Raw genomic sequence first — 22,130 nt, 5'->3', positions numbered from 1 at the left:
GCTCAATTTTTTTTTTATGTAGTAGGACCATCAAGAAATCAAAAGTTGAGTTGAATCCCTAAATTGTATACAAAATATCAGACCTTTGAAATGAACTACCAAGATGGCAGTTAACTAGTTATGCTTAAAATACTGTACTGAACATCAGTCAAAAAAGTGCAGATTACTATCCCAACTAAACTTTGATTTTTTTTTCTTTCTTTGGAAGGGTACCTGCACATAAATATTAAATATTCCTAGTACCCATTTTTAATACCTGCTTGAAAGTCACAGCATGCGGAAAGGAACTGTATACACAGATGACTAATTGGGTGGAAAATGTTTGGAGCTTGCTTTCACCCGTGCCACATGGAAACTTGGAAATTGTGAAGCATTCTGTGTGTTGTTTAGTTATATGTTTAATTGATCCAAGTAAAATTACCTCTGGACTTTGTCTTTCCAGAAGCAAGAAAGAACAATTATCCTGTCAAAGAAGGGAAGAAATGTTAACAGCAGGTGTTGTTACATGTTTTTCCTAGGAATAAGAGAAATTTGAAAGTCAAATCTCTAATGCTCAATTTCATTGAATTTTGGACTTGAAAAATTAAATTGTCTTGGCTTCAAACTGTTGGTGTCAACTTTTCTTTCTCTATCATTTTTTTCTATCACATATTGTTTATTTTGCCAAGAGAGGTTGGAAATGAAGCAAAACTTAAAACCAGGTGCTTGGCTTCAAATTGATGATTAAGTTCCTTGTGACAGGCTATGGATCTTTAAGCCAACGTTCATGTTGGAATGTTGCCAAAAGGTTTCCGTGTGAACCCAGTCATGGATGAATTGCATGGAAAATGAATGCATCTTCTGTTGGTATTACTGCAGTTTTATACCAGCAGTTGAAAGCATATATACTGTATGGAAAAGTGTTGGACATCATTGCAAATGTCTTGACAACTGCACTAAATTATGTTGAAACTCTTGACATGTATACTCAATAATGTTGAACAGATGCCAGAGTTATTGCAGTGGGCCAAACTTGAGTGAAATCAACTGATTGAATATTACAGGGGTATAAATTAATATTTAGTACGGGGAGTTTCTCTTTTCTTGAGGAGGTGAGGGGACAAATTGGTGGGGGGAGGGAACAAGTTGGTGGGAGGGGACAGGTTGGTGGGGGAGGGGAGTTGGTGGGGGATGGGCACAAGTTGGTGAGGGAGGGAACAAGTTGGTGCGGGGGAGGGGACAAGTTGGTGCGGGGAGGGACAAGTTGGTGCGGGGAGGGGACAAGTTGGTGTGGGGAGGGACAAGTTGGTGCGGGGAGGGGACAAGTTGGTGGGTGAGGGGACAAGTTGGTGCGGGAGGGGACAAGTTGGTGCGGGGAGGGACAAGTTGGTGTGGGGAGGGACAAGTTGGTGCGGGGAGGAGACAAGTTGGTGGGGGAGGGCACAAGTTGGTGAAGGAGGAGACAAGTTGGTGGGTAAGGGGACGAGTTGGTGGGAGAGGGGACAAGTTGGTGCGGGGGAGGGGACAAGTTGGTGCAGGGAGGGGACAAGTTGGTTTGGGGAGGGACAAGTTGGTGGGGGAGGGCACAAGTTGGTGAAGGAGGAGACAAGTTGGTGGGTGAGGGGACGAGTTGGTGGGAGAGGGGACAAGTTGGTGCGGGGGAGGGGACAAGTTGGTGTGGGGAGGGAAAAGTTGGTGTGGGGAGGGACAAGTTGGTGGGGGAGGGCACAAGTTGGTGAAGGAGGAGACAAGTTGGTGGGTGAGGGGACGAGTTGGTGGGAGAGGGGACAAGTTGGTGCGGGGAGGGGACAAGTTGGTGCGGGGAGGGGACAAGTTGGTGTGGGGAGGGACAAGTTGGTGCGGGGAGGGCACAAGTTGGTGGGGGAGGAGACAAGTTGGTGGGGGGGGACAAGTTTGTGAGGGAGGGGACAAGTTGGTGGGGGAGAGGTTTGAATTGATATACAAATGAAAGATACTGCATTCATTCATGGGAAAGCTCAGTCATCAGTGATGCCAACACAGATTTGAGATGGAGCAGAGAGAAGAGAGAGGCAGGTGGGGGGGGGGGGGAGCGGGCATCTGGGAGTCAGACCAGAGTACATGACCAATACAATTCTAGCTACTATGTTTTGTTGACCTGTAAATACATTCAACATTAAACCACCACTGTCTTTTACAACCAAAGCACAGTCTTTTAACACTTGTTACCTCGATCATTGGCAACATGAAACAACGGAAGAGAAAAAAAACAGAGAATCCATCTCTTCATTCTGTTGGGACAGAGAACTTTTATTTCTTGACTCTGTTCTCTGCTGGTTGCCTTGGCAACATAAATGCCTCCCCCCACACGGTATAGATGATGATCTGAAAATAACAGTTTCACAAGAGGTATTTTCAATTTTGTCCAGAGTTGAATATCTGATACTCTGGCTAAATTGACTCTTTCCTTTGTACTATAGGTATGTGTGCATTGAATCACGATTTACAACGCTCTCATCATACCGCCGATATGCTTCTGTCTTCACTTAATGATCAGCACATATTTCATTTCATTTCATTTAGTTTAGTTTTGTTCTATCACAACATAAGTATGACATATAACATAGAAGGAGATAAGAAGCAAAACTTGTGAAAGGAAGTGTACTAAAAAACCCTATAGGGCTTGTCGGGTAGTGACACTCCCTGAAAAAATACAGAATTTTACAATTAGAAAAGAGAATTATAAAACAAAACAGAACCATCCCTTCCCTTCCCTTCCCTCACCCAGTGGTTGCAAATACTTTAAGAATGGGAAGAAATACTTGATAGCATTCCAAACTCATTTATAACCATAAAGCATGCTCGAGTTAATACTGAAAGGGTTGTTAATACAATACAATATTCTTTGGGCTTCACCAATCGGACAGACGTCCAGTGGATTTCATGTGTATTTTGAATCGATTTCTGTTTTCTTTGTTCTCAGGAACCAACTGAACTTTGTGACTGAAGAATTACAAAACCCATCAAAGTAAGTTTTGCACTTTTGCGAACAATCCCCTTTTGAGTTTCATCACAATTTTGCATTTTGATTTGACAAATCTGAGCCTAGGCTCTATTCACATGGCCTGTGGAGTAGGGAGTGTGAAACTTAAGGTAAAAGAGGGCGCTATCCATAAATAGCATGTAACTTTGCTTTCTCATACACTGAAAATGGGAGGGTTTAACTTTAGTAGCTGCAGTCTGCCATTGCACTAAGCTTTGTACAGACTTTAATCTATCTACAGAACTGCTTTCATTAACTCAGAAAATGAGGATGTGTCATATATTAAAGTATGCTATACATTATTGTAAGGGGATAGTACACAGCTTACAATGGTCCCATGCAATTGACCTCTGAAAAAAGTGTACTTCAAACACTTCCTACCCCCCACTCCCCCCCCCCACTCAGAAACCATAAATCCCTGCACCTCATCACACCTACAACATCCTCTTGCCTTCAGATTAAAACCAGATTCAAGAATGGTTCAAGATTTGATCTCATTTGTAAAGAGTAGAAAATATATCAAACAATTTTTGACACCGATATGATCCCAAAGTACAAAGTCACCTTGAATTTCTATCTTTCTCCTGTTAACCTTACCATCTGCTTTTTTGTTTTCAGGAACTTACCTTTAGCCATTATTATCGCTGTTCCTCTTGTGGCTGTCTGTTACATACTTGTCAACATTGCCTACTTCACCACCCTCTCACCTCAAGAATTACTCAGTTCAGGAGCTGTTGGAGTGGTAAGTTGTGTTCTGATCATCTTAATAACCGTCTCTCCCCCCCCCCCCCCCAGTCCCACCCCACCCAACATCCAACCCAAGCATTATTCATTAAATACTGCGATCAGTACCCTGCAAAGTTGTCCCAACTGTTACCTTAACCAGCAGCATAAACATTTTGGACTTTTTATAAAAATTTGTGTTCAGTTCAAGTGAAGAAAAAGCAAAATGAAATGAAACACCTACCCTAACTTGCACATGTGGCTGGTCAGATTTGTTACTAACATCTGCTAGAATTAAGTTCCTTAAAAAGTTAAAATGCTGCCAACTTGAACTTCTAGCTGTTCGGAGTAATTCTCAGTAATCTAGGAACTATGAATAATTCCATTGTTCTTTTCAGATTGAAGCTAGCTCACAGTTTGATCAACTGTTACTTGAGTAGTTCACTTTGTATAGCTTTGTATGTGTAATATACTGTACAAGGTCTCCGATAATCTTAAGCACCAAATAGTCAGAACTTTCACTCTGTTGTTATTACAATTACCTATTCAGAATGTTGATGCTCTTGTGTTGGGTGGGGTGGTGGGGGTAGTATAAATCAGCGGGTTCTTGTCATGCTCAGTTTCAGTAAAGAGAATCAAATGTTTATCTCTGGTATCATAAGTGAGGTCAGAAACAGGTCAAAAGGGTGACCTATTTGAGATTTTTCTTGTGAGATCTGCTGGACCATTTTTAAGAGAAGTGTTGTGGACAGTTATTTGTTCATATATTTCAGAATGACTTTTAAGAATGTCATGAGGCTTTCCTTCAATTAATAACAGCGGTTGTTAGACAATGATCACAGAAGTTTGGAATCTCATGTTCTGTTTCATCCTTTTATTTATTATTAGACAAATACCAGACAGCATTATTAACCCACCGGAGTATTTAATATCCAAGGAATCACAAAGCCCTCTGGGCTTTCTTTCTTTTCATTTTTAAAATATTTCTGATGTTTATTTTCCACTCTGTAGGATTTTGCTAACCGGACTTTAGGGGTCATGGCCTGGATTATTCCTTTCTTTGTCTGTTGCTCCACCTTTGGCGCTGCCAACGGTACCTTGTTTGCTTCTGGGAGGTGAGTTTACCAGACAAGGAGTAGGGATGATATCCAGACTCTTTTATATTACAGGTGGACCTAAAAGCGACAGTGTGATACAAAGACTCAGGAAACTCAACTTATAATATGGTGTTGGTGGTGGTAGCTATTTCTCAAAGAGCTCATTTCAAAGAAGGCTATAATTGATAATTTTCCTCTTTCCGAAGAAAGTCGTTTAAATGGTATCATTCTTTTGGAAGGCAGGGATTGACGTGGGCAAGAAAAATGTTTTGTTTTAAAATCCCATTCCTTGCAATTGCTGGTGATCTGCATTTGTTTTTTTGTGTGTTTTTTTAGCAGTTTCTTGTGTTTTTTAAAACATTGACTTTTTCACTGTAAGTAATGGAAGTTTTGTTTCCCCTTAAGATATGACAAATGATTGTATAATCTTGAGCTCATTTCAAGAAGAGATAATTGATAATTTTTATCTTTCGGAAAGAAATTTGTTTAAATGGTATCCTTCTTTTGGAAGGCATGGATTGAACTCTCATCTCGTTTAGTGGGAGCTCTTTGCCATTGCAGGAACCATGTATCAATAGTTATGAGCAAGGGTGTAGAGGCGGGTGGGGGAGGGGGGGGTTGGAGAAGGAGGAAAGACTAGATTGAATAGGTCACACAGCCTCTTTTGTTTTCTCCTGGTATGCAAACATTACAACGTTGTGTACATGATATCTAATAACATCTTAGTTTTTGAATCTTCACATTATGTTAATCTGTACATCTTAGCACTTGGTTGGCAAGTTCTGTGCAATGTTTGTCCGTGAGAAAGCAAGGTAACTTTTTTGCCCCGACGTGTTGCTTTAAGCTAGAAAGGCTGTTCTGATGATTATTGCCACCAGATGCCCATTATGTTCATGATTATTCCTCTGCACATCAAACATATTAAACACGACAAATTCTCGGTGGTTATTGCCACCAGATGCTGCCAAGCTTTTGTTGAGTCTGCAACAAGCGAAATAACTTACAGCATTAATCGCTTGTCTGAACAATGGGAACAGATGATTCTGGGATTTTGATATTTGATATCAATGATGGAACATAATTCTGGTATATATGACTTTGAAAAATGTACTTCACCTCTTAGATGACGGGTAAAACAAGTCTTCATGTGAACACTTTGATCGTCAAAAATCAAGTCCATCAAATGTTTTGTAAGAGATCCAGAAAGTTGTTTTTCCAAAAATGTATATGTATGTGTTGAGAGACACTCAGAATAATTGAAGATGGGAAGCCGGCTGGGTGGTGGCATAACATTGAAAAATGGTGGCATATCATTGGGTAGTTTAAACAGGAATATGGGTGGAGCATACTATTTATTAGGAGGGGGTATGGATTGAGAGTATCAACTGTGACTTCCATTAAAAAAGGGGGGTGGGGGTGGGAGGGGATGAGAGGGGAGGGGATGAGAGGGGAAGGGATGGTAAGGGAGGCTGTTGGAGCTGTTAACTTGGTCAAGCAGTCTTTGGTTAGATCTTGTCAATGACTTTTAATAAATTAAAATATGAAAGCACAACATCACAATACATACTCTGTAGACCCTTGAGAACTTTAAATGCAGTCCTATTCATCCGAAAACTTTCATGAAATTGTCACAACTTTCCGATCCGAATATTCTCATCTGTTTGTAGCCACTCGTACTGATTTTCCATCCCATCATTTTGTTTTATTTTTCCTTTTCAGAATCCCTTTCGTGGCGGCTCGTGAAGGTCACCTGCCTCAGATTCTGTCTTTTATCCACATTACCAAGCTCACTCCATTTGTGTCCTTACTAGTCACTGTAAGTTCCAGAAGTTACACCGTTGTAGGGTCCCCATGATGGTATAAATGTAACCCGTCTCTCAAACCATTTTTACATTCATACTACATTGTTCTCTCTAACATTTGGCACTGTCCTCCCCATCAAAGGTATTCACCCCAAAATAAGCTAGAAAAGTCCAGTTATGGTCACTTGTGCTCCAACTTCAACAAGCATTTTACTTTCACCCTCAGTGTAACCTAGAATGTTCTTTTTCAGACTTTTAAGCAACTCTAAGGATGCTAAAATTTTGGATCAAAACCGATGATCGAAAAGAATTCAAAACATTGACTGTCCACAAGCCCAAGATTAGATCTATAAAATATTTATATATCCATGTAGAGGCTGGAAGTGTTTTCACTGTTCCGTTTTCAATTATATATATATTCCTTTGCCTTTGTCGTTTACCTCCATTTCATATAACAAAGTCTGTTCAAAGTATCTCTTTCGAGATCCGGCTTTAGGAATGATTTCGAGTTGGTTAGCATCATGTTTGATCTCTAGAGTAAGGCAAAATATGTCACTAAAACAGAACTAGTATTGTTCGATACAGGTAACAAATGCCTACAGTGGAATTACGACCTTCCTTACCGGTTTCAAACCTCTGGACATACAATCAATCTCCATAGCCTGTGGTTAGGGTGTCCGCATATAAAGCGGGGCCCGGGTTCGAATCCCGGTGGAGGCTGGAAGTTTTTTCACTGTTCTGGATTTTCCAACTCACTACGATTTCAATTATATATATGTATGTTTATAAATATATATATATATATATGAATATATATATATATATATATCAGGCCTAGACAAATACGGTCCCCAACTTGCCAATGGCCACTAGAATTCTGACTCTGTTCACCAGCTCGAATATCATTTGATTCTAATTGACTAAATGATGCACAATAGGTGTAACCAAACTGGGAAACTACAAACTTAAATAAATGCGTAATGACAACTCAAACAGGGGTAAGGCATGAATATCATGTCTTAAACAATTTTGACGAAGCACAATTTAAAAAGATCGTTTTTGCTGTAAACAACTAACAGTAACACTAAACTGCGATATCCTAAGTTAGGCCATACTACCTAGGCTTATATCACACAAACACTTTGCGAGAAAAAATGGCGAGTAAATTTAACGTTTTGGCGAGTAGAATTTTAGACTCGGTCGCCAGTTGGCGAGTAGTTTTCAATTTTTTTGTCGAGGCCTGATATATATATATATTTATATATATATATATATATATATATATATGTATATATATATATATATATATATATATATATATATATGTATATATATACATATATATATATATATATATATATATGTATATATATATATATATATATATATATATATATATATGTATATATATACATATATATATATACATGTGTATATATATATATACATATATATATATACATGTGTATATATATATATACATATATATATATACATATGTATGTATCTGTATATATATATCTCGATGACTGGAGACACCTCTGTCTAGCCAAGACGTCTATGTGAATTTGACCATGGAAACATCTCGAAACATTCATTCCATGTAAAAGATATAAAAAAAATAATCCTGTATCCCAGAGATTTAATGCAATGTTTGATTATTTCTTTTGCCTAATCACCCCTGAAATGTCATCATCAATTTTGCCCTCAAAAAAATGCTAGAAAGTTAAATAATAGTCACTCCTTTTCAAACTCAATTCACTGAAACACAGCATTTTCTCTCTCGCTCTGCTTGTCAATGTAACATTCCTCATCGTTTGGGACATTTCTTCGGATAGCAAGAACAGTACCTTTATACCAAACTAGAAGCAGTCTCTTCTATGCTGAAAAGTAGGGGGAGGGGTGGGTCCATTGCCATGGTGGGGGTTAGGGGGATGGACTACACATACCCATATCTTTTCAGTAATAAATGTCAGAAACTTCAAAGAGAAAAAAAATAGAGCTATAAGTTCACTTTTCGTTATCATTTCATCGCAGACCATTATCGCCTTACTGATGTTGATTCCAGGAGATTTTGACACCCTGGTCAACTACTTTAGTTTCGCTACGTGGATATCGTACGGGGGAACCGTCAGCGGATTGCTGGTCCTGAGGTACACCCACCCCGAATGGGAAAGACCGTTCAAGGTAGGCTTTGGTCTCAAAATTTTACATTCAGAGTTTCTACGGTATATAAACTGCTGAATATTCACAGCTATCGTCCACTAAACACCCAATCGGGACAATTCTTACTACACTGTAGTGTCATGGCCTGCTTGAGAGCACTCGTACTGTCAGTACGAGCAGTATAAATATCATGTTTCTATCAGATCAAGGTTTGGAACTGTTTGTACTGTCAATACCAGTGCTATGAGAGCATGATATTGGAGGACAGTTTAGAGAGGTACTAAGCATTAGGAAATTATCCCACCTGTCTGCACTGAACTTGTGGAATTATGAATGTACATTAAATGTATTGGCATGTTTGCGTAACATCTGTCAGTATGTCTGGTCTTCTGCCTGGAGCATACACCAATCATATTTCTTCATATATATATATTTTTTCCCTGTCCTCCCCTTTTTACTCGCAGGCTCCAATTATTCTACCAATCATCTTCCTTATCGCGTCTCTGTATCTGCTGATTGCACCAATCATCAACGAGCCAGCAGTCGAGTTCATTTTTGCGGTACTCTTCATCCTGGCCGGACTGCTGTTTTATTTCCCATTCATTTACTTCGGTGTTAGAGTCAAATGCATGGGTGAGTATAAAACATTAATGTTGCCATCCGTCGACTTCTTCTATCGACAAACGTTAAAAGGAGCCACAAATGCTACCGTCATTAATGGTCTATGTGATAAGAGAAAAATTTTCTGGAATGACTTCCCCAAACAGCTATAAAGGACAATTTTGTATTCCATTTGGGAAATATCACAGATTTAATGATCCTCCACACACAATGCTTGAGGACTTGATCTTGTATAAATATGATATCATCAAGCCACATGTGAGCTTCAATTTTTCTATGATTTTTCTTCATGTATTACCAAGCATAGGCGTGGGAGGCTGGGGGGCTGTAGCCCCCCCAGCCAAATATTTTTGTGAAAATTCGGGCAATATGCTGAGAATTTTTTGGGCACCTACCTGAAAGCAAAATAAATTGCAAGGTATTTTTCAATGGTTAAACTTATATGATTATGATCATTATTATTGTAACAACTTGCCCAAAAATGATAACCAATATGTAAGGGAAATAACTTGGCAAATGATTGTATGTTATCAGCATGCGATGTAATAACCGATGCATGCATATATGATATGCACATTAACATGTTGAACGCGCACGAACAGTTTATATATATTTTTGGGATAAGTCGTTACAGCTCCCCCAATTGGCCTCCTACGCCTATGTCACCAAGTGTATTTTCTGTAATGGAGATGACTTTTCCAAACGCTGTCTCTGAAATATCAAAGCCCTTAACATGCCCCTAATGATGGCATTAGTTTCAAATGTCAAGGTCGTTAGCATATTTACCTTGAAAATATGAAATGTTAAACAAAAGAAAATATTAAGGTTCCGTGATCCTAGTAGCATTATGACATCACAGATTTACTAAATGAGACAGCCCCTTGCCATGGCATTTTAAAGTAGGATATCTCCCAAACAAAACAATTTCTAGCTCTTTGAGGGATTTTTTTTCATCTCACAGAACTCTGTCATATAAGCTGAAAAATGATGATTGGGTTTGTGTCCCCCCCCCCCTTTTAATGAATCGTCAATGCTTATGCTCATTACAAAAAAAGAATAAATTATGTGTATCTCCATATATAACTTTCTCTATTGCAACATCAAATAAGAAAAGTTAAACAAAAGAAAATATTAAAGTTCCCTGATCCTAGTAGCTTTTATGACATCACAGATTTACTAAAATGAGACAGGCCCTTGCCATGGCAATTTAAACTAGGATATCTCCCAAACAAACCAATTTTTTTTTCTAGCTCTTTGAGGGATTTTTTTCATCTCACAGAACTCTGTCATATAAGCTGAAAAATGATGATTGGGTTTGTGTCTCCCCCCCCCTCTTTTAATGAAATGACTGAACAATCAATGATAATGCTCATTACAAAATAGAATAGATAATGTGTATCTCCATATATAACTTTCTTTATTGCAACATCAGAATAGAACCTTCGTTACAAATCGGGGATACTAGCTCTTTAGATGAATGGGTACATAGTAGAAAGTGCATAGACAAACATTGATATACCTTTCAACATTGCTACTACTGTAGTTTTGTAGTTATGAAATATACTGTGGAGGAATCAGGGTAGATGCCAAAGGTTGGGAAATTTTTCACTTTCAATTGTAAAAGACATGTTGAAGGCTTTTTTTTTTCAGAAATTGTAGCATTAAGTTATGAAATTTTCAAGTCGAAGTTGAAAGTAGTTTTGGTAGGGAAGAGAAAGGTTTTGGGATGAACCTACATTCATGTGTCTTCTAGAAGGTGTATCTAAAAGAAAGTCTTCTCGTTGAGTCCCTTTTTTTTTTCCTCTGCCACTCATTTTCACTTGAGAAACTGAGGAACTATTTTGAAAACTGACGTGATCGTATTTCATTTTCCCCCCACAGATTCCGTGACCTTATTCTTGCAGAAACTTTTCAAAGTCGCACCTAGCTCTGTAAAAGGACAGTGATTGGTCGGTTTCTGAGGTGAAAAGACAAAAAGCCGAATCCTGTCTGAAGTGAATAATTCTCTCTTTTTGTCTTTAACATTTTAAAAGGCAAATAATCTTATTTCTAATAATCTTGAACAAACTGATTTTATGTCTCCTTAAACCGTATCAAGAAGAAAATAATGTATTCCTCAAACAAGTAATTTATTTTGTAATATTGAGGGCCCCAAAAAGGTGAATAATTGGGTGGGGATGGGGTGGGGGCGGGGTAACTGCTTAGGGGCCAATAATGGATGTGTACTTCATAAGGCTGATGGGGTTTTTAACATCAGTGCCAGTGAGCAAAGGTTAGAGAAACCCTGCACAGAAAGAGCATCAATAAGCCTTTGGAGGTAACTCCTTATACCAGGAAGGTTTCTAAGAAGGGATAAAGGACGCATAGTTTTTTCATCTCAAGTGTGTACACGCAAAGCTTGCACTCTGTTTCGAGCTCCTATGCTTCAATCTTCTTCGCCTTTCGATGTATGTAAATCTTTCTTTAATGAAGCAAACTCTTCAAAAGTCTGAACACTTTGACGATGATATCTGAAAACTTGCTCCTAAGTTACGTATGGTCATGTGCACAACATCGTGTGACCATGTTGTTTCCAAGTGTGTGTTTTATGCCTGTGTGTTTAAGTCATCAGATACATATCAATCTGCGATCATACGGTGTAGCTTTAACTTGTATACCACCAGTTCACATGACAACTGCAGCCTGGACTCCTCTATGCAAAGTAGGATTAGGTGAACAAATCAAATATGTAAGGAATTGTGACTTTGTGACTTAAGCTTAGACATAGAATGGATATATAATTCCTATACTTTTTGAGGCGCATAGTGTATTTTTTAACCATCTTCAAGAACCATTGGGATGGAATGTTCTAGTGTGCAATCAGAGGATTTAAGGAAAAAGCTATTTTATCCTGTGAAAAAAACAATAAGAGTTCCCGACTTCTACCTCTGTCTCTGTGTGTATGCTGTATATTAGGGTTGACATTATTTTCAGTATTAAAACAGAACCAAAAAACTAATTACAACGTTCGATCTTTGCAAAGCTGTGTACTAGTTAGGTTCAAAGGTTACAAATCGTCAGAGGCCAAATGAAGTGTTTTGTTAAAGTGTAGTGTCTTTTCAAAGTCCTTTCAAAAGTGGGAGAGAGGTTTGGTCAAATTTTTGGGGTTGTATTGTGCAAGGGGAAAACCCTTTTTCAGTCAGTCTAAATTAATCCAGTGACCTATTTTTTGGTGCCATTTCTTCGCAGTTTGAGTTTGTTGCGTTTAACAGGGCTGTTATATCCAGCTATAGAAAAAAAGGATAGTTTTGAAAGTGACCTATTTCTTAGCTTGGCGTAATACTACCACGTCAATAAAACACAGGAGATGATCTCTCTCACCTCAAGCTTTGACTTACTAACATTCCGTTAATCTAGTCATGCACTTCTCTATGAGGTACAAATTATATTCAACAAGGTAAAGGAACAAAAAGCAAAGAAATTATTGACTAAACATGATGGTATTACTTGCCAAACCTTGGTCCGAGTAGCTCGGGATATGATAGTCTTACGATCCCTACAAACACTGGTACTGATCCTGGTCTTGCCAAATAATCCATATGATTTTCTCTTTCAAAATTTGTTAGGTCATTTCCCCATCAGTTTTGTGTATTAGTGATGATAAAAATATTGGAAAAAATCCATCTATTAATCACAACCTTTTTGAACCGGGTGTATGTCGGCCTAACTTGATTTGCATATAAAATTCTAGATTGAAATGTTTACCGGGTGACTAGTAACAGATTGAATAGCGACTCTGTCTGTGATTAGTCACTCTGTTACCAGTTGGGAGCATTATTTTCAGCTTGTAGAAATGTTTTTAGCATGTGAACACACCAAAAAAAAATATATATATATATATATATATATACTTACATCCACTGTTTGAGTGAAAAGTTGGGACCAGTTTGCTGGGAATGTATTAGGCTTGTATTATTTCTCTGACATCATTTCGTCGTCCTGAGTCTGAAGGATTCAGAAATGTCGCCATCAGTAACACAGGGTATTGTTTGTGTGTACGTAATGACAGTTGCTCGTTACTATGCCTTTTGTATGCCAATATAAATTGGACAGAAAAGAATTTAATAATAAATGCCTCTGCAATAATACAGGTAAATGACTAAACATTAACACTTTTGACTTTACTAGACAAAATTTGAATCATGTTCCGTTGATCTGAAATTTCAAAATCAAATTTGGTAAAAAAATTTAAGTATTTATAAATGTATCTCATATGTGTCTTTACAAATTTGGAAGCGTCTCTCTAAAAGTATTCAAGGTGTGAAACAGGTCTTCAATTAATTAATTCAATTGACAGAAAAAGAACTTTTCGCTACTTGCAGGGTATCTCAAGCACAATATTTATCTTTAGAAATTATTTACTTTGAAAACTACTTACAGGGTGGGGAGTGGGGAACTGGCATTTTTGTTTGGTCTATCTGTATATAGATGAAATGTTGAATTAATTTCATTTTACATAAACTGTAGAGAAAGTATTTCAAAATGGATGGCAGTTATTTATGTAAAGAGTATGGTATATTTTTGTGGTAATACCTTCCTTGGTTTTTGGAAGGGGTGGGAGGTCGGTGGTGGGAGAGGGGGAGTATGAGGATGGATGGGAATGGCAAATATTGGATTGTTGAGAACTCAATTACAATCAACAAACTAGAGTTCAGACTTTCACATCGTTGTGGGATTTTTGCCAGAGCCTTTGGAATACTTAACAAGAATGATAATGGGGACTTTTATATTTGACATTTTAATTCAATTCTCAAAAATTATCATTTATCATAATATTTTGAATTTCAGTCACTTTGATTGCCAGATATCTGTAAAAAAAAATATTCTTTGATTGTTTTGTTCCATTTGTGTAATTAGTGTAGATATAATTGATGCTAGTAGATGCCCAATCCCTTCCCCTAGCCAACTACCCCCCTCCACCTCTACCCCCTCAAAAAAAACAAAACATGGAAAGCAAAAATATTTTATATCAACAATCATGGTAACATGGTCTATGATAGAAGGATAATGGCTGTGTGTGTGTGTGATGGTCAATTATTATTGATAAAATATATTACAGGTATGTCACTTTCAAGTGTATTTTTAACATATCCTAATGTAACTCTACAAATAAACCTTCATTGAACCATTCTGGCAACATATGTTTAGCAGCATCATAGTTCATGGTTGTTTGAGTTTGTGTGACATTAGTATATAATGTGCCACATACAGATGAACAGAGTATTTTGTTGTTTTTGATGCCTGATGTACGTGACTTCATATTCATCATGAGAGATACCAAACTAAGTAATTATTTTACTATCCTTCTCTTTTGTCAAATCATGTCTTCATAACCCAAGAAAAAGTAAAAAATATTTTAATCATATTGTGAATGAAAATTAAGCCAACTCTTTGAATCATGTTTCTGTCATTACCTTAAAATTATCAAGTGCTTTTTATTTCTTTTCACACATCTGGCTTGGACTAGCTTTCATTATTGCAGTCGAAATGTTAGCTCCGGTTTAAAACGTCATTTCATCCAAATTAATGGGATAATCGATGTCGTTGACCTTGGAGCTTTGATGTTCCTCAAAGAATACTTGTTGTGTGAATCTAAAAACTCAAAGAGTGATAATGGTGTAATCAAAGTTTTAAAATATTTAAAAGTTGACAAACAGAGGACTGTTGAAACAAAAACATTGATATTTTATGATAATGTAATATTCAAAAGAAGTTGGAAAAAGTACTGTCAATTTTAGTTAACGTTGGATGTGATATTTACTTCTCATTGTTGATTTTTAGTTGGTATCATCAGTTGGCAGGAATCTGTAAGGTATCATAGTACGCAGGGTCTAGACTTGTTTAAACTCAGAATAAGGTTTGTGAATGGGAGAGAAAAGTAGTGATTATGCCAGGATTGATCATCTTTAAAACAATGGAGGTTTTCTTGGTTAGACAACAATATAACCTATTGTCTTAAATTCAGTGTTTTACTATTAATTAAGCATACTACATAATCAATTGTTTTATTGTTTCAGTTAACAAATATGTTTACTTTGTCAGAATATTGTTGCATATTCCTCCCCCCCCCCCACCCATGCACCCCCCTCGCTCTTGTCTCCTGTTTAACTGATTCAAGAAGACAATTTGTTCAATAACTCAAAAAACAAAGTATGTAGGTATTCTGTTAGTATGCAGGGTTCATTAAGGACTTGTTGATTAAGATGTAACGTTTTGTTTGTTTGGTGTTTTCCTTGCCTTTTATCATCATCAGGGTATCTTATGTTATGATATTATACTGCAACATTATATAATATATATATATATTATATAATCATATTATAACTGCAACAGGAAACAGTTATTAAAGTTCCTGATTCTGTGGTGTCAGTTTTTTGCTAAAGTCAGGGTTAAGTTGTAATAATTTTATATATATTTTATTTCCTTAATAATGTGAGATATGTATCAGTAAAATATTGGACTGTAAATTTTTGATTAATTTAACAAAGATAAGGTCAAGAATATGAAGTAAAAACTGATTTAAAAAAGATTGCCTTTCAGGAATATTAAGTTACCTATAAAGTCAGAGTCCCAAACAAGCTGTGTTTAATCAGTGGTTAATCACTTGTAATCACTAGGATTAATCACTGTGAATCGAAGTGATTAACCCAAATTAAAATTTGCTGTAAAATACTGCGAGGTGGAAGTTTTTTTATTTTTTTTTTCAATTATATCGACACTGCTAGTTTCATTAGGGGTGGAGCATTTGATGAAATTGCGATTGAGTGTGTAGTTAGTTGTGTAGTCGAACATAAAAGACAACAGGTGTGTTGATTGCAGTTTTAACGATGTTACTGTATTATGAGTTTTAATTGATATGAAAACCCTAACCATATGTCATGTGACAGAAAAATATCTCTTGCGCAATATTCAAACCTTGTGACGCAGACTATGCCATTGTAGTTTGTTTTTTTTTTCTTTAAATTCTTTACAACATATTTCGTACATGTTTTACAATGGCAAATATGGGATCAATAAGTTCTACAGAAAACTTGATGCTATCTAATCCTTTCTACATTTCACCTACGCAGGTTTTTTTTCCAGAAGTAAAGCAGTGAAGTCGTTAACAGGTTAATCATTGCTCTTATCTTGGACTTTTATATTTCAGTTATTTATTCAGTTTTAACTATTTAGTGACAGAAATGGGCTTTTTTCCGACCACACAGAAAAACATAAGAGGTTTATTTTTTGGTTTTCCTTTGCATATTTTGAAAACAATAGATTTCATTGTTCATGAAAACAAATAGTTAAATAAATTTCCCATAGTTACCATCGTCATTTTCAGTTTATTTGCATGTTAATGTTAGTCAATGTTAGCTTGTTGTTTTGAGCATGAAATAATAAGGAGGCGTATGTTTGTTGATATCAGATTGAAGGTAAACATGGTAACTTCTCATTTTACGTGTGATTTGCAAAGGTGCCATCTTCGAATCTGATCTTCAATCATGCGATCGTCATCGACCGCCCACCCCCCGGTATAACTTTTAAATATCAGTGACTTTGGTGGCCCGTATCTGGTGCAAAAGGCTCTATTGTTTGGAAAACAGGTAAATGGCATTGTTCAATGTATTAATTAATTCCTTCATTTAGTCTTCCTTTTTATTTTTCAGTGGTTTTTTCCTTGAAGTGATTTGTGTTTTGTTCTGGTGTGTAACCTATCTTTGTTTCATTTCTGGGGAAGACCATGCCCAGACTGTTAGTCTTCATTCAGGTTTATAGTGACGTATCAGATTTCATCTTTTGATCTAATCTATGACCTTTGACTTGTAACATGTAACATGTGACGTCACAGAAATGAAATGATTTGCTTTTGTGTTTTAGCTCTCTTGAAACCTTTTTCTTCCATTCATGTTTATGATATATTATTTCATATTCACTTTGAATCATATACCCGGGGAGAAAGGGACTTAGTTACAACTTTCTTTTTAATACCAAATGCCAACAGAGTTTCAAGGCTCTTGAGCTGGAATCTCTCACAAGGAGCTTCCAGCGCCCATTGTGACATTGTGACATCATCCTCCTGTCTTTCTGCTTTTGGGATGACTTTTAGTTACACCAGGCATGTATTGTGTGTGGAGCCAATCTTAGTATAGGAAGCTGCACCCTTTAACTTGGTAGTAGTTCCTATACAGATGTCTCTATCCTTAGGACAGTATTTAGAGCATGTGCATTAGGGCTGCCTTACTGTAGGTTGTCTGTACTATGAAGGGGGGTAGGGGAGGGGGGCGAGGAAGAGGTTTTTCTTGCCACACTCTCATCAAAGCCTGCTCAGTAATCTTTATTTCTGGTTCATCCCTGTGGATCTTTGCATAAAGTTGTGCACACTGCTGCTGCCTTTTCTACCATAGTAGGCCAATTTATGTCTTACCGCCTGCACGCCTTGAATTATGAAGCTATGAGTTTCTAGTTTTAACTTCCAAAATTCACACAATTTTTGCAAAATGAGAGTTTATCTATTTCTACTTGAAAAGAAATTAAGCAAACTAAATAAAGAGGGTGGAGGACTGGATGGGGGAGGGGGAGGGGGTGGGAGGAAGAAAATGCTTTGGTGTTTGTGCTTAATTAATTCCAGTCAGTCTGGTATGTGTGTATATGAAGTATTAACTGGAGTCTTTGAAGGAGAATGGCAGGAGTTAGGGGTGATGGAGGGGTCAGGTGGTAGAGGTGATAGCAGGAATGGTCATGGGTCAGGTGGTGGTTTATTTTTTCGTAAGGGATTTAGTTGTGTATGTTGTTAGTAGTATTAGAGCGTAGTTTAGTGTATCGGTGTATTTTGTTTATATTTCATTCGTTATTAATATATGGCCAACTGTTCTCTATTTTGTTTCTCCTCAAGGACAAATCAAAACAAATAATCACTTTTGTGAACCCCACTCTGTGTGTTTTGCTTTAATATTTTATTGTGATTTTGTTCAATATTTGGTGCCATGTAGTGGCTTGCTTCTCGGGTCTCCCATTTCTAGGCAAGATAGTTAAGCATCACCCCCCCCCACGCTGCCCCCTCCCGCCCCACCTTCCCCTCCTTTTCAGCCTGTTACACATACGTTCATCTCTACAGCCTTATTAATACCCTTTGGTTCATGTTTGAAGTCATAGATAGAAGTGTTTGAAGAAATAGATTGCAGATGAAACTGGTCACTTACCAGATGGTGTTGAAACCTTCCCCCTCCCCGCCCCCCCCATCCCCTGCCTAAGGTCAATTGTCAGATGTGATCCGAGTCAATCTCCAGGGAGTCCCAAAACAAGTGTATGAATGGATGGCCAGAGGTAATTTTAGAACTAGATTTTATGATGACCGTTCCTTTGTTTACCTTTCTAGTTTGCGGTTTGTTTTGAATGAGAGAAGAATACATATATATATACAAGGGCGTAGGAACCGGGGGGCTGGGGGGCGCCAGCCCCCCCAGTGAAAAATGTGGAGGGGCGGAAGTATCACTCCGCCCCCCCCCCCGCTTCGCAAGTCAGAAAACCCCTTTTTCATTTCCAAATGAGAAAAAAATCTCATTTGGAGCACCAAATTGCATCTAAGGCCAGGTGAAAAAGTTTTTACAAAATGGAGTGGGTGTTGAAGTGTGCTACATTGCACCAAATTGCATCTGAGGCCACCTGGAATGCCAAAAAATTCCAAAGGGGAGGGGGACACCCCTCCCCTTAGACCCTCCCCATAGACCCCTCCCCCAGGCCGGCCTTCAGTCTTCAGCCCCCCACTCAAAAGTACCTTCCTACGCCACTGTATATATAACAATAAAATGCCTAGGCTATACAATCTGTTTTGTTACAAGGTGTTATCCCCTCTCCCACGAAAAAATATATCAGGTGGCGCGCTTCCAGATTAGGAATTCAAGAGGATGTCATGCAAACCTCAATGCTTTTGATCCACTGTAAACTGAAGTCTAGTGCCCCCTCTCCCCTGCTGCTCGCCAACCGTTTTCATGGGGGAAATGTTATCCTGCGAGTTCTTTTGTTGTGCAAAATGACGGTAAACTAAACATAAAAGGGAAAAATATTGATTTTATGTAAGATCAACTATTCCAATATAATTTTGAGGTTTAGTGGGTGAGTTAGACTGTTGAAGGCCGTTAGGTTTAATTAACACACGATGTAAATATAGGCAAACTCTTTGTTCTATGGTCGCTGATCGTTGATGCTCCATTAGAAATGAATAAAGAAATAATTTACAAGAAAACATTTCTAATATATACACGTCAATTAAAATTACAGACGTAAAACTCCCTGATTGAACTTAACAAAATCCTGGAATGCGAGCGAACAATATAATCTGAACTCCGCCGCGATAAACCTACGTTAAAACGCTGACAAGAATAGAGAACATTGGATGTTTTTATCAATAATATGCATGGATATCAGGAACTAAAAGTGAAAAAATATTTGCCATGAATGCGGAGGGGGTTGGAGGTGACCAAATATATAAGAATAATATTAGTATAAATAAGAATAATAAGAAGAAGAATAATAAAAAGAAGAAGAAAAATAAGAATAATAAATAACAATAGGAGACTGTATAATGTGAAACATAGACAAACATACCTAAAAATATACATGCACGATCATAGGCGTAGGAGGCGGGGGGCTGCAGCCCCCAACCAAATATTTTTTGGGAAAATTCGGGTAATATGTCTGAGAATTATTCGGGCACCTACTGAAAGAAAAATAATTTGCAATGTGTTTTTCAATGATTAAACTTATATTATTATCATCATTATTATTGTAACGACTTTCTCAATAATTATAACCAATATGGAAGGGTAATAACACGACAAATGGTTGTATGTTATTGGCATGCTATGTAGTAACCGATGCATGCCCTATATGATATGCACATTAATATGTTGAACGCACGTGAAGCGCGCGAAAATTTGTGGTTATATTTTTCGGGCAAGACGTTACAGCCCCCCCCTTCCCCCAAACCCCCCTTCCCCCAAATCAAATTGGGCTCCTACGCCTATGTGCACGATACAAAACTAGACAGCCTACATTACGTAATACATTTTAACTTAACATACGGCGTCAGTTAAGATAACGTTAATACTAGCATACTTAAAGATAACAATGACAATAACATGATTCCTAACTATTTTACCATACTCTGCAAATATAGATAAGTTCACTCGAAGACTTAATTGCGTGTTACTGTTTATTATAGCATGTTACCCTAGGCGTATTGTTATTTTCTTGTTGTGCTATTAAAAAACTTCCAAAAGATGCCGGATTTACTTCCTTATTCCTTATCATGAACTAAAGACTCATAAGACCACAACTAATGGAAACGAAAACTGTCAGAAAATTGGTAATAAAACTGATTTCTGTGTAAAGAATTATGTGCGAAAGTGGTCAATACCAGGCGCGGACCATGCAACTGTGGTACAAGACGGTATAGGTTATCCATCGTGCATGTAGCGTGCATTCTGTTAGGGACGCAACTGTCACTTGGGTGAGAAAAGAGTGACAGAAATATGTGGGCACTTCAAATGGGGAAGGGTATCACCCCATCTCTAATACCCCACACTGTCACTTTTCACCATTGGCTTGCCGACACCACAGACGTAAACATATTTTCTATACCCTTACCGTTGGACGATAAAAGGCGAAACTGCGGGTTGTCTGTTGTCTGTTTTTCTTTATTAAGTGCGCCATCTTCATTTTGGCAGGCCACCTATCGAACTGTGTCCTAACGATATTCAACTATCACGCTTTTCAAGTCTCCCCGTTATTCGAGGGGGTAATGCGTATTCCAGCTCGCTGGTGTCATTTAGTGATTACAGTTTATCTAGAAGTTGGGGGGGTGGGGGAGGAGGGAGGGGTGGACTTTTCCCTGATTACTTGGAATCGTTTGCTTAATATTAATTCAGAATTCGTACAGTTTCAAAACCAAGCATGAATTGCTGCTTTCCGAAAAATTTGATTGATTTTGGTCTCGGATCGATTTTATATGTCGACATTTTGACCAAATATTTCCTCTCAATAAGATATTAATTGCTATAAGGCAGTGAGTTGAGCCGGCTCTTATATATAGATGTAAGATACACAATCTTTCATAGATATATCATCAAATGAGCGTTATCAATTTCTCTCGATTCTTCGCATTTCCGACAGTTTTATATTTATCATACTCATTACAATATAAATTAACAAATCTACAGAGAAGTTAAGAATTTATATTTTGACATTTGTTTCATATATTTAGAACGGTAATGTCCAAGACTTAACTAATGAACTGCATTTGTATGAAACTTTTGTGTCAAATCCGAGTACCCCACGTGACGCCTTCAAAGTGGACAAAAATTAACGAAAGAAACTACTTTAAGAACACTTGTGACGTAGTGATGGGTATAATAAATAAACAAGTATGAAAGAAAAAAACTATCATAAACACCTCCTGGCGATTTTTTTTTGGAACAAAAACAATTTTTTGTGCTATTTTTCAAAACCTGTTCCTCTTACTTGCTGACTTCTTTCATCAACTCCTTCGAGGAGAGGAATTTGTTTCTGAGAAGTTGAATCTCCTGGTGACCCTATACTACAAGGTGCTTTGCGAAAAAAAATCTCTTGGTCAACCAACCTGTACACCGTAAAAAATAGAAAGATATACCGGGTTTTAAGTGATATTACCGATGACAGATA

At 37.6% G+C, this 22,130-nt stretch overlaps 1 protein-coding gene across 2 annotated transcripts in view; it reads left to right on the top strand.

Annotated features, from left to right (window-relative positions):
- The window catches only part of LOC139961569 (b(0,+)-type amino acid transporter 1-like), a 43,759-nt gene extending 25,398 nt beyond the window's left edge, over nt 1–18,361 (top strand). The window contains exons 6-13 of one of the 2 annotated variants that reach the window (XR_011790914.1): nt 2,942–2,986; nt 3,620–3,743; nt 4,736–4,839; nt 6,541–6,637; nt 8,661–8,810; nt 9,254–9,422; nt 11,292–13,962; nt 14,027–18,361. Coding sequence is in view for 1 of the 2 variants with exons in the window: in XM_071960863.1 (XP_071816964.1) it covers nt 2,942–2,986; nt 3,620–3,743; nt 4,736–4,839; nt 6,541–6,637; nt 8,661–8,810; nt 9,254–9,422; nt 11,292–11,356 (754 nt within the window). In the remaining variant the exon portion in view is untranslated. Of the gene's footprint in view, nt 1–2,941; nt 2,987–3,619; nt 3,744–4,735; nt 4,840–6,540; nt 6,638–8,660; nt 8,811–9,253; nt 9,423–11,291; nt 13,963–14,026 lie in introns of those variants that run through there. The other variant, XM_071960863.1, reaches the window with a different exon arrangement.
- The last annotated feature ends 3,769 nt before the right edge of the window (nt 18,362–22,130 follow it).

The sequence above is a fragment of the Apostichopus japonicus genome, chromosome 3, assembly GCF_037975245.1.
Source record: "Apostichopus japonicus isolate 1M-3 chromosome 3, ASM3797524v1, whole genome shotgun sequence".
Classification (NCBI taxonomy): Eukaryota; Metazoa; Echinodermata; class Holothuroidea; order Aspidochirotida; family Stichopodidae; genus Apostichopus; species Apostichopus japonicus.
Note: the sequence above shows the minus strand (reverse complement) of the source record. Positions and strands in the feature narration are given on the sequence as shown.